The sequence below is a fragment of the Mauremys reevesii genome, linkage group 22 (assembly GCF_016161935.1).
Source record: "Mauremys reevesii isolate NIE-2019 linkage group 22, ASM1616193v1, whole genome shotgun sequence".
NCBI lineage: Eukaryota > Metazoa > Chordata > Testudines > Geoemydidae > Mauremys > Mauremys reevesii.
The window spans coordinates 1,733,063-1,760,908 of NC_052644.1; the positions used below are offsets into that span (position 1 = coordinate 1,733,063).

Below are 27,846 nucleotides of genomic sequence, written 5' to 3' on the forward strand. Positions count from 1 at the left end.
AATTCCTAAATCCCTCTTGACAATGAGACTCCCCTGGGTCTGTTAGATGTTGCAACGCCTAAAACCCTTTAAAAACCTGGGCCACAAGGTCTTGTTTGGTAGCTACGGACAATCTGAAAACCGGCGCCAGCCAGCCCAGCGAGATAGACGGGCGTGTACGGGGGGAGAGAGGTGCGGGCTACGGGGATGGACAGATAGATCCATGCAGCCGTCCATCCCCATATCTAGATAACAAGGTGGGTTGTGAACAGGCAAGCACACGAACCAATACACGACGTGTTCTCCGAGCCTTCTTTTGCAACCACGGTTTTAGGGTCTTTAATAAGCTGGATGCTGAAGCAGTTACAAGCAAACCCCGAATGAACACGAACTAAGGAAGCGCAGGGTCAGCTTTCCTCCCCGGGGAACGCAGGAAGCGTCACCGTCCTTACGAGCCCAGCACGTTTTCAGGAGAACATCCAGTAACGGCCGAGAGCCTCATCGCGGGGACGTCCCGTTGAGTCCCGCCAGGAGCGTCTGCCTCAGCAGGCGTCAAGCGGAAACCGCGTTAAAATCTCAAGCCGGGGGCGCACGACGGGGCTCCCTGCTTCCCAGCCCCAGTGCAAGGCCAGCACATGACAGGGCTGCTGCCTCCCTGAGCCCACCCGGGGCCAGGAGCAGGTTAATGGGTTCGGGTTACGTCGGCGGCGAATCACCCCCGGAGCTGTTCTGACAGCCCAGGTGCTCCAGCCAGGCCCGCTTGAAAGGCTGCGGTGGAGACACGGCAGCGCCGGGCGGGGGGCTCCCGTTGGCGGATTTCATCCCTCTCCACGAGAGGCCTCGCTGGGTGGAGGGAGGAATTCGTCCCTCCACCTCGCGCTGTCTGCACCGGGGCGCAGGCTGGTATCGCGACGTCACTCCTGCGTGTGGATTGCGCAGCCCACGAGATCCCTGCTCCTGGGCTGAAGGAGACCCCGGCCCTGGCTTTCGTTCTCACTCACGTAACTCCGAGCAAGGCAGTTACATCCGTGCCAGCCAGGCCCCCGAAGATCCCCCCCACTCCCATTGCACAAGGGCCCTGATCCCACCACACTGCTCCCAGCCCCGGGTGCAGAGGGCAGCCAGAGAGCACTGTGCTGTGGTTATTCTCTGCCCCCCAGGGCCCACAGGGGGCTGTTCTGTGTCCCCCAGCGTGAGTTAGAGCAGCCCCGAGGCTGCTGTGACTGACACCAGCGCCACACACAGTCCATAATAGGTAAGAGGAGTTTAAAGCTACTTTAAACCAAGCGCAGGGAGGGGGGAACTGAGAAGCAGGCCTGATATGTTGCACGTGCCCCTGGCACCTGTGGTTTCTCAGCCAGACGGGGGCCCCTGCCTGGGCCTTCTCTCCTTCTGTCGCCGTCAGCGAGGGACCACGCAGAGCTGGTAGAAGGGGGGGATTTTGGCAAAGCCGCTCTCCAGTGGCCTGGTGTCGATGTCCTCCGGGGCCACCAGGGGCGTCAGCGTGAAGCGCTGCAGGATGGTGGTGAGGAAGAGGAAGAGCTCCATGCGAGCCAGCGCCTCGCCCAGACAGATCCGCTTCCCTACGAGGGACAAGAGGGAGGGCGCCGGGGTGGGGAGTGAGCCACACGCCTGCCGCATGGATGCGCCGGGGTGGGCGGGCGGGGAGGGGCCGGCCTACGCTGGGAGCAGCCGGGCGGATTGTCAGCCGCCCGGCGCACACACGGACGGGATGCCTAGCGCGAGGAAGCAATGGGGGGGTCGAGCTTTGCAATCACTGTTCTGATTCCACAGCGTTTGGTGCATGGAGAGAGAGAGTGTGTGCAGGGGGTAGATAGATAGATAGATACGGGGGCTATGGGGATAGATAGAGCAGTGTGGATTAGGGGCACTGCAGTGTGTCTGGGGACGGACGGACGGACAGGCCGAGGAGTGAGGATTAGGGGCACTGCAGCGTGTCTGGGGACGGACGGACAGACAGGCCGAGGAGTGAGGATTAGGGGCACTGCAGCGTGTCTGGGGACGGACGGGCAGACGGGCCGAGGAGTGAGGATTAGGGGCACTGCAGCGTGTCTGGGGACGGACGGGCAGACGGGCTGAGGAGTGAGGATTGGGGCACTGCAGCGTGTCTGGGGACGGACGGACAGACGGGCCGAGGAGTGAGGATTAGGGGCACTGCAGCGTGTCTGGGGACGGACGGACAGACAGGCCGAGGAGTGAGGATTAGGGGCACTGCAGCGTGTCTGGGGACGGACAGACAGACAGGCCGAGGAGTGAGGATTGGGGCACTGCAGCGTGTCTGGGGACGGATGGACAGACGGGCCGAGGAGTGAGGATTAGGGGCACTGCAGCGTGTCTGGGGATGGACAGACAGGCAGACGGAGGAGTGAGGATTAGGGGCACTGCAGCGTGTCTGGGGACGGACGGACAGACAGGCCGAGGAGTGAGGATTGGGGCACTGCAGCGTGTCTGGGGACGGACGGGCAGACGGGCCGAGGAGTGAGGATTAGGGGCACTGCAGCGTGTCTGGGGACGGACGCACAGGCAGACGGAGGAGTCCGGATGAGGCAGCTCACCTGAGGAAAAGGGCACGAAGGCGTCGTTTTTCCGGAACCGCCCCGTCTCCTCCAGGAAGTTCCCGGGGTTGAAGCTTTCGGGGGTTTTGAACTTGCTGGGGTCGCGCAGGACGGTGCTGAGCATGGGGTAGATCTCGGTGCCCTGGGAGCAGAGCGCCAGGCGGTCAGAACAAGACGAGCTGGGTGGGAGCCGTCCGCCCCGTCCCCCCTCCCGGGCATGCCCTCCCCTCTCTGCCCCCACGCTGGGATTACGCAGGAACAGAGCCGCTCAGCGGGCAGGTCTCGGGTAACTGCCAATGGGGTCAGAGCTGCTGAGAATCGGACCCGGACTCCCCCCTGCGCCCCCGCCCGCTTGCCCCTCACCTGGGGGATGGTGTAGCCTCTGAACTGGGTGTCCCGGGTCACGATGTGGGGCACATCCATGGGGATCAGGTCGCTGAACCGCTGGATCTCGTGGATCACGGCATCGGTGTAGGGCATCTGGCTCCGGTCCTCGATGGCCGGGACGCGGCTCTGGCCGATCACCCGGTCGATCTCCTCATGCAGCTTCCCTGCCAGCGCCACAGACAGAGCTTAACCCCCAGCCTGGCGGCTCCTGGGACCTGCTCAGGAGTGGGGAGAGCGGGGACCCCCAGGGCCTAGAGGGCAGAGCCCCGGACTGGACACGGAAGACCCAGATTCTCTTTCCAGCTCTGCCGCTGACCTCAGGCCCCGTGCCTCAGTTTCCCCATAATGATACTGATCACCTGCAAATCAGTCTGACTCGGGTCAGCAAGCGCTCAGGACCTGGGTCCTCGGACCCTGCTGGGGGGTGGGGTCAGAGCCCCAGGCCCTCTGTAACTCCAAGCCCTGTCCCATTGTGCAGTGCGGACGCAGCCCAAAGCCGCAGACCCGCATCAGGGTCTCCGGGTTAGCACGGCTGGGAGACCTGCGTCCAGCAAACCCAGGCAGAGGCGTTTCCAAGCCCACAAGCCAAAGTCCCACCGAGCTGGGCTTCGTGCTTGGTGGAGACAGGCCCTAACTCCGGTGCATGGGCCTTTTGCAAACCTCCCCCGGGGTTTGACCCGTGCAATTCAGCGACTGCTTATGAACGTTCCTTAGTTACCTAGGACCTCCGGGTGTTTCATCAGGAGCAGGAACCCGTATCTCAGGGTGGAGCTGACGGTCTCCGTGCCGGCGAAGAACAAGTTGAGCGTGGTGAGCTCCAAGTTCTTGGTGTTAAATTCACTGGAAGGGTTTTGCTTTTCCTTGGGGAAAATCAACATAGGCTGAAACCTCAGCATGGGGATTTCCACAGCCACAGGAGAGCTGGTCTTAAAAGTTCAGTTTTGCACAACGATTCCTGTCTGAACTCTGCAAAATCACTTTGCTGCTGTTTTGGGGTGGGGGGATCCTGGTATTTGTTATGGGTGAAAATTGCATGACTCATGGGGCCCCTAGCACTGTGTTTGCTCGACGCTCACCCGAGCCATTCACTCAGCTCCCAGAGCACCGTACCTTTTCCATTTGGATCAGGAAGCAATCGATAAAATCCCGGGGGGAATTGGCATCCAGCGTTGCTTGGTTCTGCTTCACTCTCCTCTCAATAAATTTCCTCATGTCTTCCAGTATGTAGTAGATCTTCATGTGAGGGCCGGGGAAGTATTTGAGGAAACTCGCATACATGTCATAGAACTGGAAAGAGAAGAGACACACAGAGAACAGGTTTTGGTGCATCCCCAGAGCCAGACTGTCAGTCATGCCGGGGTGAATCTGGAGTCACGCCGGGGTGAATCTGGAGTCACGCCGGGGTGAATCTGGAGTACCTTCACTGAAGTCTATCGCATTACTCTGCATTTGCTCTGGTGGCCCAGAACACAGTTATCTGCAGTAACCCACGTGCAATGAAAATACCGACCATTTCATTTAGAGCAGGACATACCTGTGACCACGGGGTGCTGATCTCCCTAAAGCTTTCATTCATCATCTGCAGCAAGGACAGGAATTCTTTGTCTTCGTAGTCAAAGCGGTCGCCAAAGACGATGGAGCAGATGACGTTGGAGACGGCCCGGCTCAAGAAGAAGGTCGGATCAAAAGGTTCCGCTGGCGCAGGGGGGAGAGAAGGGAGAAGGGGCCATCGGTCATTGGGGGAAGAGGAGCAGCCAACATGCAGGGAGTTTCGGAGCGGACTCGGATGCTTCATAACAGTTCAAACAGGAACCGTTCCGGGGACTTCTCGGGCCAGTGTTATGCCCGAGGTCAGACTGGATCTTTGGAGTGGTTCCTCCTCCCCTTGGAACCTGTGACTCCGCACAGAGACGCCACGGGGGGTCCAGAGGTGTCCCGTATGCTACACAACCTTTCAATCCAGATCTATCTGCCCGAGTCGTTCCAGCCCGACATTGCTACGATGCCGTGGGGTGAGCGATCTCGAGAGGTCACCAACTCCTGCCCCCCGTGCTGACTAACCCTAGCCCAGCCCTACAAGGGTTTCTCCCACCTGTTCTTAAAAACCTGCAGTGGCGGGGACCCCACAGCCTCCTTCTCTCCCCTGTCCCAGGGCTTCGCTCCCCTGCGGGGGAGAACGTTTCCTCCAATATCTAACCTAGATCTCCCTGGCTGCAGATTAAGCCCAGGACGTCTTCTTTGACCTTCAATGGACACGGAGAACAGCAGATCCCCGTCCTCTTTGTAACAGCCCTTCCTGGCTATTCTCAGGTCCCCCCCAGTCGTCTCTGCTCCAGACTAAACGTGCCCAGTGGTTGGTTTTTTAACCTCGCTCTGCACGTGGATGAAACGCAAAGCGGGTGAGGTTCATCCCTGTGCAGAAAGGCAGCCAGCAGCCCTGCCACCGGGGAAATCCTCAAACCGGGGCTTGAGCCGGACCTGGGTGGTGCCTGGGCTGGAGACGATCCCCGGGTGGGGTGGGGGGCGCGGGGGGGCACCACTCCGCTGAGTCACCTTTTGTATTTCGAAAGGCTTCCAGCAGGAACTGCGCCTCCTCCTGGATCCGCTGCTCGATGCTTTTCTTCCCCATGCCGAAGTTCCGCAGGACGGTGAGGGAGAACCGGCGCAGCTGCCGCCACCGCTCCCCGTTGGCAAAAACCACCCCTGGAGGGAGACGAGGGGTTTCAGCCCAGGAAGACGAACGGCCGTTGAAATGAGCCAGGTGCCGTGGCGCAGGCCAAGGGGGAGGGTGGTGAAGGGAAGGTCCCAGCTCTGGTCCAGTGATGCAAAAATGCACCAAGCCGGCTCTTCTGGGGGTGCAATCGGGCTGCGGGGGGGGTTGCATGGGCTGGTTGGTGCAAAGCTCGCGGCGAATCTGGACACACAATGGCGTGATAGGACCATGTGTGTTTAAAAGGGAACCACCTCCTGCCCCACCCCTGTGAAACATGCAAAGCTTCACACTCAGGGAGCGGGAACACTTTAGCATGGGGGGGTCTTTGTTCTCCTGATCTCCCAGAAGTCCCACAGCCCGTCAGCCTGGGGCTCATGACAGCAAATGCTGGAAGTGGGCCAGCTTGGAGCTGGCGTCGTTCCACTATCTTGATCTGGCCCAGCTGGGGATCTGGCCCTGTAAGTCTGGGGAGGTTCATTGCACCTCGCTGGCTCCTCACCAAAGCCCTGGAAGTTCTTCTCGACGGTCGGCAGGTGGGCTCTGCCGCTGAACTCCTCAGCCTGGTCCACCAGCGCCTCCTTCACCGCCTCGTGCCCGCACAGCACCACGATGGGCTTGGACCCGAAATAGACGGTGAACACCGGGCCGTACTTCGCACTCAGCTGTACGGGAGAGGGGATCAGAGGGGGGCGGGAAATGTCAAAAAAACAAAATACAACCAAAAATTCCAACCCCCCCCCTTAGCGCCCCCTCCCCCCAATACCCTGCCAAAGCCAGAAACCATTTAGGCTGAAAACAGAAACATTTTTGGCTTGAAATGGAATATTTTTTGGCCAAAACCTGAAAAAAGTTTGCCCTGAAAACTGCCGAAAATGGAAAAATTCTTGGCTGAAAATTGACAAACTAAATATATATATTGGGCCAAATCCTTCTGGAAACCAAAACATTTTTAATTTTCAGCTGAAATTATTTGTTTTCCTGCCCCCACCCCTGTGTTCCTGCCCCCCACTCGGCAACGTTCACACAGAGCCGACCTTTCCACAAACTATACTTGGTTGAAAACTCAACTTTCTGTTGGGAAATCTTGCCACGAAAATCTTTTTATTCCCCACCCCATGACTATCCTTTATGAGCTGCATTGCAAACCCCGTCTCCTGGAGCAGGACCCCAGCGCGCCAGGTGCTGTACAAGACGCTCAGTGCTATTCTTAGCAGTGAAAAGAGACGTCCATCGGCTCCGGCCTGGTGGTTGATTTGGTGGCTGCTGAAGCCTCAGAAACACAAACTGAGTTGCCAAGCGGGTAACACGGCAGTTGATCAGCAGAGATCCGTTCCCTGCACCCCTGGCGGGCCAGGTGCAATCTGAGAAATGGAACCGTCTCCGTTTCATTCAGTGCATGTGGGACTGAACCCCCAAGGGGCCGAGACACAACTGATCTGAATGCAGAGTGTGTAACATTCAAGAGACAGACACATACAGACAGAGCTGTGGGGATTTACATAGAAAGACGCAGAGACAGCGCATGGTATCTATGGTGGCTGGTATGTAACTAGACAGAGAGAGGGCTAGGGAGCGGTTAGCCAGTTAACTAGCTAGCCCAGGGGTCGGCAGCCCTTCAGCAGTGCTGGGCCGAGTCTTCAGTTAGTCACTCTAAGTTAAGGTTTCCCGTGCCAGTCATACGTTTTAACATTTTTAGAAGGTCTCTTTCTATAAGTCTATAATATAGAACTAAACTATTGTTGTGTGTAAAGTAAATAAGGCTTTTAAAATGTTTAAGAAGCTTCATTTAAAATTAAATTAAAATGCAGAACCCCCCGGACCGGTGGCCAGGACCCAGGCAGTGTGAGTGCCACTGAAAATCAGCTCGTGTGCCGCCTTCGGCACCCGGGCCATAGGTTGCCTACCCCTGAGCTAGAGGGTGTGCCTGGGGATAGATACATAGACAGACAGACAGACGGACGGGGTGTATGGGGACAGACAGATAGACAGATGGGGTGTATGGGGATTAAATAGATAGATAGACATGGGGGTGGACAGAGTTAGATGGCAGGGTGTCCGGGGCTGGGTAGACGCAGAGACGGGGTGTCTGGGGCTGGGTAGACGCAGAGACGGGGTGTCTGGGGCTGGGTAGACGCAGAGACGGGGTGTCTGGGGCTGGGTAGACGCAGAGACGGGGTGTCCGGGGCTGGGTAGACGCAGAGACGGGGTGTCCGGGGCTGGGTAGACGCAGAGACGGGGTGTCCGGGGCTGGGTAGACGCAGAGACGGGGTGTACACAGGTATATATAGGAATAGACACACAGACTTTCAAATGAACTGGTCTCCCCATGAGCTGGCTCCAGAGCCAGTGGCTGCGGGTCGCTTGCAGCGGCTCTCGGTGACTCACCTTCTCCAGTGATTTCAGGGTTTCTCCCACCTTCATCTGCAGAAAGTTCCCGATCAGCGGGAGGGGAGTGGGCCCGGGGGGCAGGTTCTTGTAGCGCGACTGCTTCCTCCAGGCGGAGATGACAAGGAGGCAGGACACGTAGATGCCCAGGAAGATGGTGATGGCTCCAGCCAGCTCCATGGTGCGTGGAGTCACTCCCCAGCCTGGAAAGCCCTCGCTTATATCCACTCCCAGTCGGGTTTGGCCTGCCTCCTACATTGCATAATGGCCCTGGGCAAACACTTCTCTAATCCGCCAGTCACATGCCTCTAATTATCTCCTTGTTTGTCAACATTGTGAAAGCCTCTGGTGCTGGGGACGATCTCCCCGGCTTCGCCATAACCCACCAGTGGCTTCTTCGTGTCTCTCGTTCCGCCCTGCACGGAAAGCGAGGGGAGGTGGGCGAGGAGGGGGCAGGGGCCGGTGCTCGGAGCTGGGGGGGGTCAGACGCTGGTCCAATTACAGATATCACCTCGCCTACCTAACCTGTCAATCATATTTGTAGCATCTATCTACCCATTGGCGGTTGTTCACTATCTATCCCCACATCCCCTTTATCTCTCCATCTATCCCCATAGACACCCCTCCACCCACCCACCCATCCCTCCATCCACCCACCCACCCACCCCCCCATCCACCCACCCATCCCTCCATCCACCCCTCCATCCATCCACCCATCCATCCCTCCTGCCCATAGACACCCCTCCATCCACCCACCCATCCATCCCTCCATCCACCCCTCCATCCACCCATCCCTCCTTCCCCAGACACCCCTCCATCCATCCACCCATCCATCCCTCCTGCCCATAGACACCTCTCCACCCACCCACCCATCCATCCACCCATCCACCCATCCATCCACCCACCCATCCCATCCCTCCATCCACCTCCATCCATCCACCCATCCATCCCTCCTGCCCATAGACACCCCTCCATCCACCCACCCATCCATCCCTCCATCCACCCCTCCATCCCTGCCAATAGACACCCCTCCATCCACCCACCCATCCATCCACCCATCCATCCCTCCTGCCCATAGACACCCCTCCATCCACCCACCCATCCATCCCTCCATCCACCCATCCCTCCCTGCCCATAGACACTCCTCCATCCACCCACCCATCCATCCCTCCCTGCCCATAGACACTCCTCCATCCACCCATCCATCCCTCCCTGCCCATAGACACTCCTCCATCCACCCACCCATCCATCCACCCATCCATCCCTCCTGCCCATAGACACCCCTCCATCCACCCACCCATCCATCCCTCCATCCACCCATCCATCCCTCCATCCCTGCCCATAGAAACCCCTCCATCCATCCACCCATCCATCCCTCCCTGCCCATAGGCACCCCTCCATCCATCCACCCACCCATCCCTCCATCCATCCCTCCCTGCCCATAGGCACCCCTCCATCCATCCACCCACCCATCCATCCCTCCTGCCCATAGACACCCCTCCATCCACCCATCCATCCCTCCCTGCCCATAGGCACCCCTCCATCCATCCACCCACCCATCCATCCCTCCTGCCCATAGACATCCCTCCATCCACCCATCCATCCACCCACCCCTCCACCCACCCATCCATCCCTCCATCTCTCCATCCACCCCTCCATCCATTCATCCCTCCATCCATCCATCCCTGCCCATAGGCAACCCTCCATCCATCCACCCATCAATCCCTCCTGCCCATAGACACCCCTCCATCCACCCACCCATCCATCTCTCCATCCTCCCTCCCTGCCCATAGACACCCCTCCATCCACCCACCCACCCATCCATCCCTCCATCCCTTCTGCCCATAGACATCGCAGGACAATGAGCCAGAAAGACTTAATGACCCAACCTCTACCTTTCAGGACATGCGAAGGAAGGAGGTGAATGGGAATCAGGGCTGTTCGTTGGCCGTGGCTAGCAGCGCCGTGTTCGAGCAGTGAGTTTGCAATGGGGACTCGTATGGTGGGAGAACTGGAAGAAGACAATGAGTGTAGCAGCCTCTGTTTACTTAGATCTTGTTCGAGGTTAACAATGGCACCAGCCGGCTCTGCTCTGTCCCTGCGTTCTCGTCACTCAAAGAGCAGAAGGGAAGATTAACCCAAAAGAAATAGTATAATTGTCCCAGTCTAGCTCAAGGGCCAAGAGCTGGGGATCTGGCCCCATTGACTGCAGTGCAGCCACGGCCCATTCACACCAGCTGGGATCTGGCCCCATTGACTGCAGTGCAGCCACGGCCCATTCACACCAGCTGGGATCTGCCCCATTGACTCCAGTGGAGCCACGGCCCATTCACACCAGCTGGGATCTGGCCCCATTGACTCCAGTGGAGCCACGGCCCATTCACACCAGCTGGGATCTGGGCCCATTGACTCCAGTGCAGCCACTGCCCATTCACACCAGCTGGGATCTGGCCCCATTGACTGCAGTGCAGCCACAGCCCATTCACACCAGCTAGGATCTGGCCCCATTGACTGCAGTGCAGCCACTGCCCATTCACACCAGCTGGGATCTGGCCCCATTGACTCCAGTGCAGCCACGGCCCATTCACACCAGCTGGGATCTGGCCCCATTGACTGCAGTGCAGCCACTGCCCATTCACACCAGCTGGGATCTGGCCCCATTGACTCCAGTGGAGCCACGGCCCATTCACACCAGCTGGGATCTGGCCCCATTGACTGCAGTGCAGCCACAGCCCATTCACACCAGCTGGGATCTGGCCCCATTGACTGCAGTGCAGCCACGGCCCATTCACACCAGCTGGGATCTGGACCCACTGACTCCAGTGCAGCCACGGCCCATTCACACCAGCTGGGATCTGGCCCCATTGATTCCAGTGGAGCCACGGCCCATTCACACCAGCTGGGATCTGGCCCCATTGACTCCAGTGCAGCCACTGCCCATTCACACCAGCTGGGATCTGGCCCCATTGACTCCAGTGCAGCCACGGCCCATTCACACCAGCTGGGATCTAGCCCCATTGACTGCAGTGCAGCCACGGCCCATTCACACCAGCTGGGATCTGGACCCACTGACTCCAGTGCAGCCACGGCCCATTCACACCAGCTGGGATCTGCCCCATTGACTCCAGTGGAGCCATGGCCCATTCACACCAGCTGGGATCTGGCCCCATTGACTGCAGTGCAGCTACTGTCCATTCACACCAGCTGGGATCTGCCCCATTCACTCCAGTGCAGCCACGGCCCATTCACACCAGCTGGGATCTGGCCCCATTGACTGCAGTGGAGCCACGGCCCATTCACACCAGCTGGGATCTGGCCCCATTGACCCCAGTGGAGCAACGGCCCATTCACACCAGCTGGGATCTGGCCCCATTGACTCCAGTGGAGCCACGGCCCATTCACACCAGCTGGGATCTAGCCCCATTGACTCCAATACGGCCCATTCACACCACCTGGGATCTGGCCTCATTGACTGCAGTGCAGCCACTGCCCATTCACACCAGCTGGGATCTGGCCCCATTGATTCCAGTGGAGCCACAGCCCATTCACACCAGCTGGGATCTGCCACATTGACTCCAGTGCAGCCACGGCCCATTCACACCAGCTGGGATCTGCCCCATTGACTCCAGTGGAGCCAATGGCCCATTCACACCAGCTGGGATCTGGCCCCATTGACTCCAGTGCAGCCACTGCCCATTCACACCAGCTGGGATCTGGCCCCATTGACTCCAGTGCAGCCACTGCCCATTCACACCAGCTGGGATCTGCCCCATTGACTCCAGTGGAGCCACAGCCCATTCACACCAGCTGGGATCTGGCCCCATTGACTCCAGTGCAGCCACTGCCCATTCACACCAGCTGGGATCTGGCCCCATTGACTGCAGTGGAGCCACGGCCCATTCACACCAGCTGGGATCTGGCCCCATTGACTCCAGTGGAGCCACGGCCCATTCACACCAGCTGGGATCTGGCCCCATTGACCCCAGTGGAGCAATGGCCCATTCACACCAGCTGGGATCTGGCCCCACTGACTGCAGTGCAGCCACTGCCCATTCACACCAGCTGGGATCTAGCCCCATTGACTCCAATACGGCCCATTCACACCAGCTGGGATCTGGCCCCATTGACTGCAGTGCAGCCACGGCCCATTCACACCAGCTGGGATCTAGCCCCATTGACTCCAATACGGCCCATTCACACCAGCTGGGATCTGGCCCCATTGACTGCAGTGCAGCCACGGCCCATTCACACCAGCTGGGATCTGACCCCAAAATTCTGCTTATTCATCCTTGTAACCTCAGGATCATGGCAATCTGTGTTGCTTTTCCCCTCTCTGTTTTTCTTTATTTTGCTTTGTTTTGCTAATCGATTCACCATTAACCTCCCTCTTATCAATCAGCGGGTTGCACATTAAGTCCATCGGTTAATGGATGATTAAAGACCATGAATGAACTTGGCTGACACATAAGGAGCTTGCAGCTCTAGAGCTGCATTACTCTCAATTAGCTTTCAATGAGCTATATTCCGTGCAACTCTGGCACGCGCCCTGAGTGCAGCAGCGCCAGTCTGGTCTGGAGCAGGGCAGCGTGTTAGGATCAGTTGGCAGAGCTCCCTTGTACAGTTACCCTCATTCACACCAGCTGGGATCTGGGCCCCATTGACTCCAGTGCAGCCATGGCCCCTTCACACCAGCTGGGATCTGGGCCCATTGACCCCAGTGGAGCCACAGCCCATTCACACCAGCTGGGATCTGGGCCCCATTGACTCCAGTGGAGCCACGGCCCATTCACACCAGCTGGGATCTGGGCCCCATTGACCCCAGTGGAGCCACGGCCCTGTGGAAGCCAGTAAATAATTAACAAGGATTTGAAGCGGATTTTAATGCGTGTCAGTCAGTTAGCAAGAGTCAGGCCATACTGTAACCCTAATGACGTGAGACTTGTAGGAGCAAAGATAGTGCGAGGCGACAGGACAGGAACTGTGTACAAAGTTATAACAACCTTGCAATCACTAACCAAAATGCAGGCTTGCTTTTTTTAAGAGAGAGACAAATAAAATAAGCCTTTCTGCTATGTATAAACAAAATGTATTTGTTGCTTTTTACAGTCTCCATGATTGCTAGAAATTGTCTGTAACAAAGGTATAAAGGCTTAATGTAATTGGTTACCAGTTGAGAGACCTGTCCAGGACTGGGGCGACCCTGTGTCCTATGGCACTCTCTCCCTCCATGGTAATTACTGGAGAAATAATAAAGTATTTGATTTTGCTGCACCCAAACAAAAAGCGAGAACTGAGTTTTTCTTCGACAATTTGGGGGCTCGTCCGGGATGGCAACGCCCACGGACCCACAGACAACTACTACGGATCATTCCCTTTCGAACCCCATGGCGCCACATGAGAGGTATGAGACCTTTTGAAATCTCTATTGGGGTATCGGAGGAGGACTTTCCGTGAGGACGTCTGTCTCTGTTGGGCTCACGCCATCTGAACTTATTGACTGTGCAGCAGGATCAGATGCAAAGTGGTATTGGGGAGAGGCCCCAATAAGGTTAGTTTATAGCAGTACTGGGAACTGCTGAGTTGGCCAAGGAAATGCATAAGGTAATGCATAGGTAAATGCATTAGAATGCACCGGTGCTGAGGGGTTTTTACCGCCTCAAGAGGGGTTGTCATACCGCCTCATGGTATTGGTCCGGACCAGGTAAAGATGCATCGTGGTTAAAAAAAAAAAAAATTTAAAAAGAGATAAAAAGGTTAAAAAAGGGTTAAAAAAAAACCCCTATATAGTGACACACGGAGAGAAGGGAGTTACCTCACAAGTGGAGACCCAGTGCTGACAGGGCCAATTCGATCAGGGTGGATGTGATCCACTCCCAATAACAGATGAGGAGGTGTCAATTCCAGGAGAGGGGAAGCTGCTTCTGTGATGAGCCAGCCACTCCCAGGCCCTATTCAAGCCCAAATTAATGGTGTTACATATGCAAATGAATTTTAGTTCTGCTGTTTCTCTTTGACGTCTGTTTCTGAAGGTTTTCTTGTTGCAGGATGGCTCCTTTTAAATCTCTTATAGACTGTCCAGGGAGGGTGACAGGTTTTCCTACTGGCTTTTCCATGGTACCGTTCCTGATGTCCGATTTGTGTCCATTTATTCCTTTACGTAGGGACTGTCGGGGTTGGCCAGGGTACGTGGCAGGGGGGCATTGCTGGCACATGAACAAAATATACTTGAACAAAAAAAACTTCAGAAACAGACGTCAAAGAGAAACAGCAGAACTAAAATTCATTTGCACATGTAACACCATTAATTTGGGCTTGAATAGGGCCTGGGAGTGGCTGGCTCATCACAGAAGCAGCTTCCCCTCTCCTGGAATTGACACCTCCTCATCTGTTATTGGGAGTGGACCACATCCACCCTGATCGAATTGGCCCTGTCAGCACTGGGTCCCCACTTGTGAGGTAACTCCCTTCTCTCCATGCCTCACTATATAACGCCTGCAGCTGTAACTCTCACTCCAGGCATCCGAAGAACCAGTCTGAACAGGGCTGCGCTGGTCAATGGTTATTACTCGTTAGTAGCACGGCAGCATCTGTGGATCTCAGCTGAGAGTGAGCACAGGACAGCCAGGGAGTGAGAGCCTGCCCTGAAGAGCCCACAGCCGACATGTAGACAAGGGTGTGAGGGGAAACTGAGGCAGAAAGAGGGGAAACGAACACATATTGCACCTCTTCCCCCCGGCTTTTCCTGCCCCCTTCGGGAATCAGATCCAGTTAGGGAGGCAGAATTGCATCACCTGCCAAACCATTCGGAGTTACAGCTCTCCACTGCTCTGATATCAGTACCGCCCCATAAGAACATAAGAAAGGCCATACCGGGTCAGACCAAAGGTCCATCTAGCCCAGTATCTGTCTACCGACAGTGGCCAATGCCAGGTGCCCCTGAGGGAGTGAATCTAACAGGCAATGATCAAGTGATCTCTCTCCTGCCATCCATCTCCATCCTCTGACGAACAGAGGCTAGGGACACCATTCTTACCCATCCTGGCTAATAGCCATTTATGGACTTAGCCACCATGAATTTATCCAGTCCCCTTTTAAACATTGTTATAGTCCTAGCCTTCACAACCTCCTCAGGTAAGGAGTTCCACAAGTTGACTGTGCGCTGCGTGAAGAGAACTTCGTTTTATTTGTTTTAAACCTGCTGCCTATTAATTTCATTTGGTGACCCCTAGTTCTTGTATTATGGGAATAAGTAAATAACTTTTCCTTATCCACTTTCTCAACATCACTCATGATTTTATAGACCTCTATCATATCCCCTCTTAGTCTTCTCTTTTCCAAACTGAAGAGTCCTAGCCTCTTTAATCAAACACACCTTTCTTACAGGCCGATCACAACCTGGGGGGACCTCATCCGCCGCACGACATAACACCCCAGCGGGGGAAGGGACGCCCAAAGCCCTGCCACCTGAATGAACTCCCGCAGGAAACCAAGAACAGGCAGAAACCCCCCAGATCTGGCCTCTCAGGCCTCATCCTCCCAGGAAATGTGCCCGACACCTTCACCAGACGAGCCCGGGAGCGCCAAGGATCCGAGCCTGAGTAGACGCACTGAGCTGACAGTTCTCTGCCGCGCTCTGTAACCCACCAACCCCGCTTCGGCCTGAGTGATCTTGTGCAAGGTGGTCGCTCTGGCTCTATCGCGTAGGCCTTGCTGGAGCCCTGGGCATAGCCAACCGTGTGAACCGAAGGCTGGGAACCAGAGCTTGGCGGAAGAGCAATGCAGTCCAGCAAGCCGAGGATACCTGCTGGGTGCAGAAAAAGCCCAGATCTCTCCAGTAGCTCGGTAAACAGATTCCTAGGCGATTGCACCAGACCTGCCCGACCCCTCCTGAGATAAGGAGAGCTTGACAGGGGTGTTTTGCTCCAAGTCGCGGGTAGGAGGAGACGGGTGGTACCCGGGAATGCCTGGAGCGAGCGGGAGATGTAACCTGTTTGTATCAGTGCATGAAAGGAGCCGTCCTAGGAGGGGCGTCTCTGTAGGAGCCAGGACCCTGGTGTCTGACTGAGTCATTGCCTGTCACGGGCAGACGTGTGACCCATCGGACAGGCGCTAGGACCGTGCTTTGCTGATAGTAAACTGGCCGAGCGCCTGGGCCGCCGACCCGAGCCTGGGATCCGTCCTCACGGAAAGCCTGGGCTGCTGGCTCGGTGACTGCCGGGCGCTCCGAGAACACGGCACCGAGCAGCTGGCACAACCCGGCTGGTTGGCAGCTCGCCGCGGCGTGAACCCCTGGGACGTGCCGAGCACCTTCCCCGGGCCTGACGAACAGCTCCACGGAGCTGGCGCGTGTGGCCCGAGCCCGTGAGTCTCACAGCAGATGGTGACCGAGCAGGGAGCACTGGGGCAGTGTTACAGCACACGCCGGTGCACACTCGCTTTGCACGCCCACAGCTCAGCCCGGTGCAAACAGACGGGGGAGCTGCTGCACGGCTGCCGCTGCACACACAACCTTGCCGTGGCCGGTGGGGGGAGGGCAGTTGCTGGTGTGCCTGGGGGGGTAGATCAGGTTCTACCACTTTGCTGCTTCTCCCCTCCTCAGTGGGGCTGGGGAGATACTTCTCTGTCCTCCGCTTGGGCAAACTCAGCCAGTCCTGCCTCAGCCGCTGGCTCTTAGCTCCCCTCCGCCCGAGCAAGGACAGAGTCTACAGCGGGGCCTGGCGTCAGTATTTGGCTCTGGCAGGTGGGGGAATGACGCAGCAGAAAAAATGCAAACAGCTGCCCGCATCCATCGCACATAGCTGGGACAGAACCCAGGAGTCCGGGCTCCCAGCCCCCCTGCTCTAACCACCAGACCCCACTCCCCTCCCAGAGCTGGGAGAGAACCCAGGAGTCCGAGCTCTCAGCCCCAACCACCAGACCCCACTCCCCTCCCAGAGCTGGGAGAGAACCCAGGAGTCCTGGCTCCTAGCCCCACCCCCCCACTCTAACCACTAGCCCCTGCAGTAGGATAGGAGGGAGATCCGGCTGGTGTAACACGCTGCTTTACAAGCCCATTGGCTGCATTGCTGGCCGACCAAGTCCTGCACTGGCCTCAGTTTCCACCCAGATTTCAGCCGTGGGGCGGGGAGCCTGGCAGGGGTCAGGGGGTGGGGGCCGAGGCTCAGACCGCGGCAGGCGTGAGCGAGGGCTGTGAGAGAACAGCGCTCAGGAGCAGCCCGGGTTGGTACAGACACGCACAGCGCCTGGCGCAGCTTTGGATCCAGCCCGGCCAGTTCGGGGTGACGAATCGTGGAGGGTTTGAAGGCCGGGGGGACGGAACGGTGACCCCTCTTGTATGAGGAAAGGGCACCGGGGCTGAATGCAGCAGGCCCGGCTTGGGGGGGGGTCACCCTAAAATGCCCCTCGCTGGCTACGCGGGGGGCCGGGATGCCAAAGGGGTGGGGATGGGGGTTTCTCCCTGTGTAAAAAGCCCCAGGCACCGCTGGGGCCGCCCCTCGCCAGCGGTGCAGGACAGAGCTGATGAGACTCAGTGGAGGGGATCGTAGAGCGGGGAGCCGGCCTGGGGGGGCAGCGAAGGACACCCCAGAGATCGCACTGGCTGCACGGTTCCCCCGAGGGCTGGGGTAAGTGGCGGGACATGAGGCCGGGCTGTCCCGCGAGCGGCGGTGGCTAGCGCTGGGCGGGAGCCGGGTGCATTGTTCCATCCCCCGGGAACCCTGGCTCTTCGCTAACCGACCGACCGGGGCACGGGGGGGTGGCGTGTTCAAGGGACAGTCCTGCCGTTTCCCTTTCTTTGCTGCACACAGACTCCGGGCTCGCGAGAGGGGAGCTCCTGCCTCCCAGAGCAGCCCCGGGAGGGCGGGAGGTTTCCCCAGGTTACGGGGTCGGGGCTCGGGCCGGGTCTGTTTGCTGTTGTTAAGGGCCTGACCCCAGCCTTGGCTGCGCTTGTGTGCACAATGGCCCCCGCCCACACGGTGCTCCCCCGCGGGGAGCAGAGAGAGACAGAACCACCGCGGACAGACGTCAGTCGTGTGGCTTCATGCACAGCTGGTGCTGAGGACGCCTGGCTTCAGACGCTTCGTATTACAGGTATTGTGGCTGCATCTTGAGACCCCGACTGAGATCAGGGCCCCGTTGTGCCAGGCCTGGCCCAGACCCCGACCGAGATCAGGACCCCCGTTGGGCCGGGTGCTGCACAGACAAAGGGCAAGAGACAGTCCCTGCCTCCAGAGAGCTCCCAATCTAATAGAGAAAGGGAAGGGACTAAGATTCTCTTCACAAATGGGGAAACTGAGGCACAGAGAGGCAGGTGCTTGCCCAAGGTCTCGCAGGGACTCTGTGGCAGAGAGGAATTGCAGCCAGATCCCCCGAGGCTCAGCCCAGGGCTTTCACCACAAGGGGGAATGGACGACCCAAAGCCGTATCCTGGCTGGATTTCCCAGCGGTTGAGTCCTCCAAGCTCCCTCCATCGCTTTGGTCTGAGCCAAACCCGCTCTGGGCTGCGCCCATGTTTAAACAACGCCAGCGGCCCCAGATAAGAACCGTATGCACCCAAGGCATGTTACAACCCTCCTGGGTAAATACCGCCCAGCCGGCCTGAAACCAGCCATTATAAAGCCTGGGATCCCCGGGCTGCCGAGACGCCTCCTCCGAGCAGCTCGGCTGTTTCTCGCGGACGCTACGGCCAGCGCGGGGTTATTTGATCATCCAGTCGGAGATCCCGCAGAACGCGGGCCAGAGACCCTCTCCCGGCTGACACAACCGCAGGACCCGATGGGGGGCGGATACGTAACCACTCTTCTGCTGCTGCTGTGCATTTCAGGCCTGATCTACCTCCTCGTGCGCAGACCGAGGTCCCAGAGAAGCCACCTTCCCCCCGGCCCCGCTCCCCTGCCTTTCCTGGGCAACGCGCTAGAGCTGAAAGCGGAGGGGATGGTGAATTCGCTCAGGGAGGTAGGTCACGTCTGCCTGCTTCCCGCGTTTGCTCTTCCTGGGGAGCGGTTAGGAGCCTGCTACTGCAGCTCTGAAAGAAATCCTGGCATCCTTCACCGCCACCGGGAACCGTTCCCACACGAGCTGCAGTATCCTCAGCTCAAATTCTCTCCCCTGTGCTGCTGGGCGGCATGGCCTCTTGATTTATTCCCCCCCTTATTACGTAGGCCCGGGAGCCCCAAACAACGCTCAGGACCCCGGTGCGCTAGGCGCTGTACGTCCATATAGTGCAGCACACGGGGGCGACTGATGTGCTCCGCCCCAGAGGTCGCTGCATCTCAGCTTTGTGCGCTGTTGCACAGGCTCGGGCGTGGGGCGTGGGTGCAGGAGGATATTTGGGGCCAAGGAGAGTTTAGGGGCTGGGTGCGGCGAGCGGGCATGGGGGAGGACACGGGGCGGTTGCTTGTATAGATAAATCACCGTGAAAGGATTTTTGCACGGTTCACCAGCCGAGCCGGGTGGTGGCTGCACGAACAGGGTGTCAGCGAGAAAGCCGATCGATACGCTCAGCGACTGCAAACCAGGGGTGTCACCTCAGAAAAATGCAGAGGGCGGGAATTTGTGTTGGCGTGTAGAGCTTGACACGGGATTAGATTCTAGCCTGAAAAGTCTGGCAGGCGAAGAGGGCAGAGCGCGGCGCGTGCAGGCCTATGGAAAGCCGGGCATGGGGACAAGCAAGGCCCCCTAGTAAATCACGCCCCTAGTGCATGGGGACGGATTCGGCTCAGTTCCACCCCCCCTGCTTTCTACCGCAGCTCAGGGACAAGTACGGCCCGGTCTTCACGGTTCATCTGGGCCCCCGGCGGGTCGTGGTCCTGTGGGGGTACGAGGCCGTGAAGGAGGCCCTGGAGGATCGAGCCGACGAGTTCAGCGGGAGAGGGAAGCTGGCGGCCTTCGAGGAGGCTGTCCAGGGGTTTGGTGAGTTCCGCAGGCCACATATAAGGCATGTGGTCTGATGGCTGGGAGCCAGGACTCCTGGGTTCTCTCCCCGGCTCTGGGAGGGGAGTGGGGTCTGGTGGTTAGAGCAGAGGGGGCTGGGAGCCAGGACTCCTGGGTTCACTCCCAGGCTCTGGGAGGGGAGTGGGGTCCAGTGGTTAGAGCAGGGGGGGCTGGGAGCCAGGACTCCTGGGTTCTCTCCCCGGCTCTGGGAGGGGAGTGGGGTCCCGTGGTTAGAGCGGGGGGGCTGGGAGCCAGGACTCCTGGGTTCTGTCCCTGGTTCCGCCACTGACTCAGTGAGCCAGCTTGGGCACGTCCACCTCTGTCTCCTTTCCCCCAGCTACAGACTCACCAGTGGGGCTGTGAGGTCACTGAACGCGTGTCTCACACGCACGGAGCCCCTTGGCGTGCCAGCAATGTGCAGGGTTCTCACCAGCCCCTCCAGGCTGGCCACTCACCGCGCTCCCGGTTCCCTTTCCTGTGCCCTTGACGGGACGCTTTGCACAATCCTCCGATCCCCAGGGCTGCTCTTCTCCAACGGGGAGCGGTGGCGGCAGCTGCGCCGGTTCTCCCTCGCCGCGCTGCAGGACTTCGGCACGGGGCAGCGGAGCGTGGAGCAGCAGATCCAGGACCAGGCCCAGCGCCTGGTGGAGGAGTTCAGGAAAACCAAGGGTTCGTCTATTTGTGGGTTCCTCTGTCCGGCCGGGTCAGGCTGTGGGGAGCAGCTGCGGGAGCTCCCCGTTCATGCCCCTCCCTGCTGGAAGCCGTCAGACGTTCCGGTACCAGAGCTGCTGGACGGGCTGAATGTCCCGTCCCCTCTTCTCCTTCCAGGTTCGCCCTTCGACCCCACCTTCTTCCTGAGCCGCTCGGCCTCCAGCGTCATCTGCTCCATCGTCTTCGGCCAGCGCTTCGATTCCGCGGACGAGAGCTTCCTCGACTTGCTGGCCAAGACCAACCAGCTCTTCGTGCGGTTCAGCTCCACCTGGGGACAGGTGAGCGGCCCTGGAGCCAGGGATAGGACCCAGCGCTCCCAGACACCCCCTGGAGGGGGATCCCCGGGGGGCCACCCCGGCCCCCTTTATCCTGCAGGAGTGGGGCAGAGAAGCCTGAGAATCAGCCCCACAGACTCAGGCGTGGGGCTGGAAGGGACCTCGAGGTCATCGAGTCCAGCCCCCTGTGCTCAGGCAGGACCAATCAACCTAGATCGATCCCGGCAGGCGTCTCCCCAACTTGCTGTTAAAAACCGCCAGGGTCGGGGATTCCACAGCCCCTGCGGCGCCTGTTCGCAACTCCCCTCAGAGACGGAAAGTTTTTCCTAATCTCTAACCGAAAACTCCCTTGCTGCAGTTCAAGCCCTTTACTTCTTGTCCTACCCTCAGTGTATCACCGGCCTCGTTCAGAGCCATAGGGTTAGAAGGGACGGCAAGCAGGGGTGCTGGAGCAGGGGGCGCCGGGCCCCCCCATCACTTTTAAATAAGGGCGAGGGATGGGGGAGGGGCAGAGAGGAGCGAGTGGGGGGTGGGGTCTGGAGGGGGGAAAGAGGTGGCGTGGGAGAATGACAAGAAACAGGACATATAGAAGGAGATCAGACTAGAGAGTAATCTTCTGGCCTTGAAACGCTGGTGCTCGAGAGAAGCCGAGTTTGGAAGGTCGCATGTGCGTCCCCCTGGTTTTCTCTGCCCTATATATTATGTTCACGACACACCGACAGAGGCTGGATAAAAACATCAAACACTCTTGGGGGAAGGTTGCAATGTCACCCTGTTTCGGAGAATTTGGAACGATAACACACGAGAACCCAGAAACAGAGAGAGACAAAACAGGCTGCTCTTCAAGCCCTGAGGCACAGCTCCCCCCACCCTCTCCAGGTTGCCTGTGATTAGACACTTCCCTCTAGAGCCACATGCCTTCCAGCAGGACTAGGAAACCCCAGAGCTTTCAAAGCTGCCCCATTTTAACACAGTTTTCCATACCCCACTCTACAGCTCTACGAGATGTTTTCCTGGGTCATGCGCTTCCTTCCAGGAGCCCACAAACAGATCTTCCGAGACCTGGAGGACATCAACAGCTTCATCTTGGAGAGGATCAAAGCGAACCAGGCGTCTCTGGACCGTGATAACCCGCGGGATTTCATCGACTGCTTCCTCCTCCAGATGGAAAAGGTCTGGAAAGAGAGAAGCTGAGACGGACAGACGTGGCCCCAGTGGCCTTTGTTTCACACGTGCAATTCAGGCATCGCCACGTACTTCAGGGAATCAAAGCAAGTTTTTCAACTCCCCTTTGTCCTGATGCCCTCACACCTGACCACTGTTTGGCCGCTGGTGCACTGGAACCGCGGCCCATCATGCTGGCCCACACGGCCTCAGGGATTCCCTGTGTTCCCTGCGTGCTCTCTTGCCTGATCCTGAGATCGGAAGCTCTTTGGGGCAGCATCTTTTTGTCCTGTCTTTGTAACCACCGAGCACAATGGGGCCTGACCCACGACTAGGGCTTGCTAGCGCTATGGTAACACACGTGAGTAATTAATTAGTAAATCTCTGAGTCCATCCACGATACCTTAGCACCTCCAGGACCTCTGAGTGCCTCCGTGGAAACCTAGAATCTCCATGGAAACCTAGAATCTCTGCGGTCTCTTAGTGCTGCCATGGAAACCTAGAATCTCCATGGAAACCTAGAACCTCCACGGAAACGTAGAGCTGATGTGGGTACTGTAACCCACTCGGGCTCAGACACCCAGATGTAGGGATGCAAACCTTGATTTGAACCACAAACGTTTCTTGCGGTTAACAACTACCATTAGGACAGTGAATAGGCAAAATGAATCCATAACTATAATGATCAGTTACCTTCTCCCGGGGCGTGGGCAGGTCGGGATGGATTGTTCCTACGATGCTCCAAATACCCCCTTATATTTTAGCACGTATGTACCGCCCCCACCACGTATTCATTATCCTTCTCCCCGTCGCCATTAAGGTTAGAGATCTTCCAATCAGCATGAAACCCGGCGACACCCACACGGCACCCGCCCCACCCATCTGCGCGATTAGCCATGTCACTGGCTGATTCTCAGCTCGCCTACAACCCAGGAGCGACCACGCCACAGATTGGCTGCCTGCCGCAGGCTTATTCTTCCCGTCTCGGCTTTCCTGTTCTTGTCCTTCATGGCACTTTCTTGTGTATCTCACCTGCTTCTCCTGGCCACGGGCCGGGGGTGGGGCGGCTCTTATAAACCCACCAGCATCAGTTATTTAGCAAGCAACTCGCTCGGTTTTACCGCGGGTCCCTCAGGTGCTTTTAACAGACCCTTACATCCCCTCCTAGCCCATAACCAAGTCCCTGTGGAAATACTCGTCAAACCTTAAGACACATGGTGACTTCCCGCAGCCGTAGGCCATTATTGTTCCTAAGTAACCTGCACGTTTCAGCTCTCCAGCAGGGCCTCCATAGTCACCTGGACTCTCCTCGGTCCCTTACTGCTTCCTTGGTAACCTGGCAGCACCATGGTAACCGGGCAACTCCATGGTAACCTGGCAGCACCATGGTAACCGGGCATCAGCTCAGTCTCTCACCCCGTCTGTGCCTGTCAAAGGGGCAGTGACCTATGGGGTTGGGGGTGGATCCAAAGGCCATTGAACTCCATGGGGCTCTGCCGACTTGCACCAGCCGAGGATCTGTCCCTACCCCGGTGATAACCCGTGTACCCGCCTGTGCTTTCCAAGGAAATCCTGAACCCCGCCACGGAATTCCACCTCAGAAACTTGGTCCTGACGGCGTTCAACCTCTTCTTCATCGGCACCCAGACCGTCAGCTCCACCCTGCGCTACGGACTCCTGATCCTGCTGACACACCCGGAGGTGGAAGGTAACCGAGTGGGCGGGAAGCTGGGGATTAGGTTGGAAGCTTGGAATAAATGGGCCAGATCCCCCGCTAGCGTCAACGGGCCTCGCTCCCTTGACTCCGGTGGAGCTGAGGATCCGGCCTGAGTGGGTGGTAACTTTCGGCCCCATCTGGAGTATTCAGACATGGAAGGAGTTTGATGGTTCCTAGCATCCCTTACCCATTCGTTAGCATCCTCCACCCTTCCCAAGGGTCCCTCCGGGTCGTACCTTGGCCAGGAGCTAACGAGCAGGGTCTGTCTGCCTCCAGCAGCCTGAGTAGACAAACCCCCGTGCCGTCACCCCGGCAGAGTTCTCGCTCTTCTCCGCGGTGAGGGACCCATGGGGCGTCACTGGCTGGCTGACCCCCGGAGGGACACACCGGGCTGCGTTATCCTGGCTTTGAACGTGGGGGCCGTGCTCCTCACCCCGGGGGTGTCAGATCTGCAGCTGACGTACCTCGTCTCCGCTGGCCTCCCTAGAGAAGATGACCCAGGAGATCGACCGGGTGATCGGGCGTAGCCACATGCCGGCGGTGGAGGACCGGAGCCGGATGCCCTACACCGACGCCGTCATCCACGAGATTCAGAGGTTCAGCGACGTTATTCCCATGAACCTCCCGCACGCCCTGACCTGGGACACCCACTTCAGGGGCTACACCATTCCCAAGGTAACAGCTCATGATGTCCGTACGGGGCCGATTCCCTTCCCCCTCCTGCCCCCCACCCTCCCGAATGTCAGCCCGGAGTAACTCCACTGGAGCCAGCGTTACACCCATCTCAATCCGGGGTAACCGAGCGGAATTGTTGCCCATCACTACATGCAACGCAAAACTGGGATCACTAGACCCATTTTGCAGAGAGGGAGACTGAGTCGGGGCTGCTCCAGGAATAGAACCCAGGAGTCCTAAGTCCTCGTCCTCCCTGCTCTACCCATTGCCTCTGCTCCTCTCTGCTGCCAGGGCACGGAGGTGTTCCCAGTGCTGAGCTCTGTGCTGCGGGACCCCAGCCGCTTCAGGGACCCCGAGAGATTCGACCCCGGGCGCTTCCTCGACGAGCAGGGTCAATTCAAGGCGAACGAGGCCTTCATGCCATTCTCCACAGGTACAGAGCCGGGAGGGCCAAGGGGACGTCGCACGAGCCCGGCTGCCCCCCAGCTGCGGTTTCTGAGACACGGGGAAGGGGCCCCTCGTGGGCAGATATAGAATAACACGCCTGACAGGGACATTCCTTCTAACCCATTTCAGTTACAGCTCCGCTGACGCAGGAAGGTTCGTATTCAGCTCCCATTGCAGTAAGAAAGTGGGACCCCCGTCGGGCCGGGCGCTGCCCAGACCCCGGCCGAGATCAGGGCCCCGTCGGGCCGGGCGCCGCCCAGACCCCAGCCGAGATTAGGGCCCCGTCGCGCCGGGCGCTGCCCAGACCCCGGCCGAGATCAGGGCCCCGTTGGGCCGGGCACCCCCCAGACCCCGGCCGAGATTAGGGCCCCGTCGCGCCGGGCGCTGCCCAGACCCCGGCTGAGATCAGGGCCCCGTCGGCCGGGCGCCGCCCAGACCCGGCCGAAATCAGGGCCCCGTCGGGCCGGGCGCCGCCCAGACCCCGTCTGGGGTTGCACGCTCCCACAGGGCAGTGCTCTGGGGTTGCACGCTCCTGCGGGCAGTGCTCTGGGGTTGCACGCTCCTGCAGGGCAGTGCTCTGGGTGGGGTTGCGCTCCTGCAGGGCAGTGCTCGGGGTTGCACGCTCCTGCAGGGCAGCGCTCTGGGTGGGGTTGCACGCTCCTGCGGGCAGTACTCTGGGTGGGGTTGCGCTCCTGCGGGCAGTGCTCTGGGTGGGGAGTTGCACACTCCTGCAGGGCAGTGCTCGGGGTTGCACGCTCCTGCAGGGCAGTGCTCGGGGTTGCACAGTCCTGCAGGGCAGCGCTCTGGGTGGGGTTGCACGCTCCTGCAGGGCAGTGCTCTGGGTGGGGTTGCACGCTCCTGCAGGGCAGCGCACCAGCATGGCTGGCTCCAGCTGGGCGGCGCGGCTGCCAGACATGCAGCTCTGAGCCGCCCGGTAAGGGGGCCGGGGCGGGGGGGTTGGATAAGGGGCGGGGGTTTCCGCAGCAAGCAGGGGACAGGGAGCAGGGGGCCTGTCAGAGGCCAGAGGTTCTGGAGGGCAGTCGAGGGATGGGGGGTTGGGTAAGTGTGAGAGTCCCTGGGGGGCTTGTCAGGGAGTGGGGGTGTGGATGGGGGTCCGGGCAGTCAGGGGACAGCGAGCAGCGGCGTTGGATGGGGATGGGGTCCTGCGGGCGGTTGGGGCGGGGGGTCCCAGGAGGGGGCAGTCAGGGGACAGCGAGCAGGGGCGTTGGGTGGGGTGGGGTCCCGGGGCGGTTGGGGCAGGGGTCCCAGGAGGGGCAGTCAGGGGACAGCGAGCAGGGGCGTTGGATGGGGATGGGGTCCTGCGGGCGGTTGGGGCGGGGGGTCCCAGGAGGGGGCAGTCAGGGGACAGCGAGCAGGGGCGTTGGGTGGGGTGGGGTCCCGGGCGGTTGGGGCAGGGGTCCCAGGAGGGGGCAGTCAGGGGACAGCGAGCAGGGGCGTTGGATGGGGTGGGGTCCCGGGGCGGTTAAGGGCTGGGGGGTCCCAGGAGGGGGCAGTCAGGTGACAAGGAGCGAGGGGGGTGGATGGGGGGTGGGGTCCCGGGGGCGGTTGGGGCGGGGGGTCCCAGGAGGCGGCGGTCAGGGGACAAGGAGCGAGGGGAGTGGATGGGGTGGGTGCTCTGAGGGGGGCAGTCGGGGGGCAGGAAGTGGGAGGGGGCGGACGGGGGCAGGGGCCAGGCTCTTTGGGGAGGTGCAGCCTTCCCTACCCGGCCTTCCAGACAGTTTTGCAAACCCGCTGTGGCCCTCGGGCCTGAAAGTTTGCCCCCCCCCGCCCCGCTCTAAACACCCAGGACGGAGCCGTTATCCTGATTTTAAAGGTGGGGGTCCTCGGGCCCGGGAAGATGAACTAACTCTCCCCAGGTCACCCGGGGAGTCCGCGGCAGAGACCGGGAATTGCGTGTCCCAGCCCAGCACCTTTAAAAACCTGGGCCACAAGGTCTTGTTTGGTAGCTACGAACAATCTGAAACCCGGCGCCAGCCAGCCCAGCGAGATAGACGGGCGTGTACGGGGGGAGAGAGGTGCGGGCTACGGGGATGGACAGATAGATCCATGCAGCCGTCCATCCCCATATCTAGATAACAAGGTGGGTTGTGAACAGGCAAGCACACGAACCAATACACGACGTGTTCTCCGAGCCTTCTTTTGCAACCACGGTTTTAGGGTCTTTAATAAGCTGGATGCTGAAGCAGTTACAAGCAAACCCCGAATGAACACGAACTAAGGAAGCGCAGGGCCAGCTTTCCTCCCCGGGGAACGCAGGAAGCGTCACCGTCCTTACGAGCCCAGCACGTTTTCAGGAGAACATCCAGTAACGGCCGAGAGCCTCATCGCGGGGACGTCCCGTTGAGTCCCGCCAGGAGCGTCTGCCTCAGCAGGCGTCAAGCGGAAACCGCGTTAAAATCTCAAGCCGGGGGCGCACGACGGGGCTCCCTGCTTCCCAGCCCCAGTGCAAGGCCAGCACATGACAGGGCTGCTGCCTCCCTGAGCCCACCCGGGGCCAGGAGCAGGTTAATGGGTTTGGGTTACGTCGGCGGCGAATCACCCCCGGAGCTGTTCTGACAGCCCAGGTGCTCCAGCCAGGCCCGCTTGAAAGGCTGCGGTGGAGACACGGCAGCGCCGGGCGGCGGATTTCATCCCTCTCCGCGAGAGGCCTCGCTGGGTGGAGGGAGGAATTCGTCCCTCCACCTCGCGCTGTCTGCACCGGGGCGCAGGCTGGTATCGCGACGTCACTCCTGCGTGTGGATTGCGCAGCCCACGAGATCCCTGCTCCTGGGCTGAAGGAGACCCCGGCCCTGGCTTTCGTTCTCACTCACGTAACTCCGAGCAAGGCAGTTACATCCGTGCCAGCCAGGCCCCCGAAGATCCCCC

At 59.2% G+C, this 27,846-nt stretch overlaps 2 protein-coding genes across 3 annotated transcripts; one reads left to right on the plus strand and one right to left on the minus strand.

The window, feature by feature from the left end:
• Positions 1 to 241: 241 nt before the first annotated feature.
• On the minus strand, positions 242 to 23,429 carry LOC120388423 (cytochrome P450 2G1-like). 2 transcript variants are annotated; one of them, XM_039510244.1, is made up of 9 exons: positions 8,041 to 8,229; positions 6,155 to 6,317; positions 5,496 to 5,645; positions 4,477 to 4,637; positions 4,053 to 4,229; positions 3,661 to 3,802; positions 2,919 to 3,106; positions 2,556 to 2,697; positions 242 to 1,562 (listed from the first exon to the last, which is right to left on the minus strand). In XM_039510244.1, the coding sequence occupies exons 1-9, from the start codon at positions 8,218 to 8,220 to the stop codon at positions 1,381 to 1,383; spliced, it is 1,485 nt and encodes a 494-aa protein (XP_039366178.1). In that variant the 5' UTR covers positions 8,221 to 8,229; the 3' UTR covers positions 242 to 1,380. The 2 variants fall into 2 exon arrangements, with proteins under 2 accessions (XP_039366178.1, XP_039366177.1); XM_039510243.1 differs by lacking the exon at positions 8,041 to 8,229 and adding an exon at positions 23,326 to 23,429 and having other exon boundaries at positions 243 to 1,562.
• Positions 18,814 to 27,383, plus strand: LOC120388437 (cytochrome P450 2G1-like). The gene is made up of 9 exons (XM_039510261.1): positions 18,814 to 18,993; positions 19,788 to 19,950; positions 20,491 to 20,640; positions 20,800 to 20,960; positions 21,954 to 22,130; positions 23,688 to 23,829; positions 24,326 to 24,513; positions 24,805 to 24,946; positions 27,139 to 27,383. Exons 1-9 carry the CDS (start codon positions 18,814 to 18,816, stop codon positions 27,186 to 27,188), a joined length of 1,353 nt encoding a protein of 450 aa, XP_039366195.1. The 3' UTR covers positions 27,189 to 27,383.
• The last annotated feature ends 463 nt before the right edge of the window (positions 27,384 to 27,846 follow it).

What these genes read in the sequence shown, in the direction of transcription:
- LOC120388423 (XM_039510244.1), bottom strand. Translation starts at nt 8,220, where the DNA reads ATGGAGCTGGCTGGAGCCATCACCATCTTCCTGGGCATCTACGTGTCC. An exon ending in CCCTGAAATCACTGGAGAAG is followed by an intron (nt 6,318 to 8,040) that starts GTGAGTCACCGA and finishes TCTCCCGTACAG; the next exon opens with CTGAGTGCGAAGTACGGCCC. An exon ending in GAAGAACTTCCAGGGCTTTG is followed by an intron (nt 5,646 to 6,154) that starts GTGAGGAGCCAG and finishes GTCTCCCTCCAG; the next exon opens with GGGTGGTTTTTGCCAACGGG.
- LOC120388437 (XM_039510261.1), top strand. Translation starts at nt 18,814, where the DNA reads ATGGGGGGCGGATACGTAACCACTCTTCTGCTGCTGCTGTGCATTTCA. An exon ending in TCCTCCTCCAGATGGAAAAG is followed by an intron (nt 22,131 to 23,687) that starts GTCTGGAAAGAG and finishes GTGCTTTCCAAG; the next exon opens with GAAATCCTGAACCCCGCCAC. An exon ending in GGGGCTACACCATTCCCAAG is followed by an intron (nt 24,514 to 24,804) that starts GTAACAGCTCAT and finishes CTCTGCTGCCAG; the next exon opens with GGCACGGAGGTGTTCCCAGT.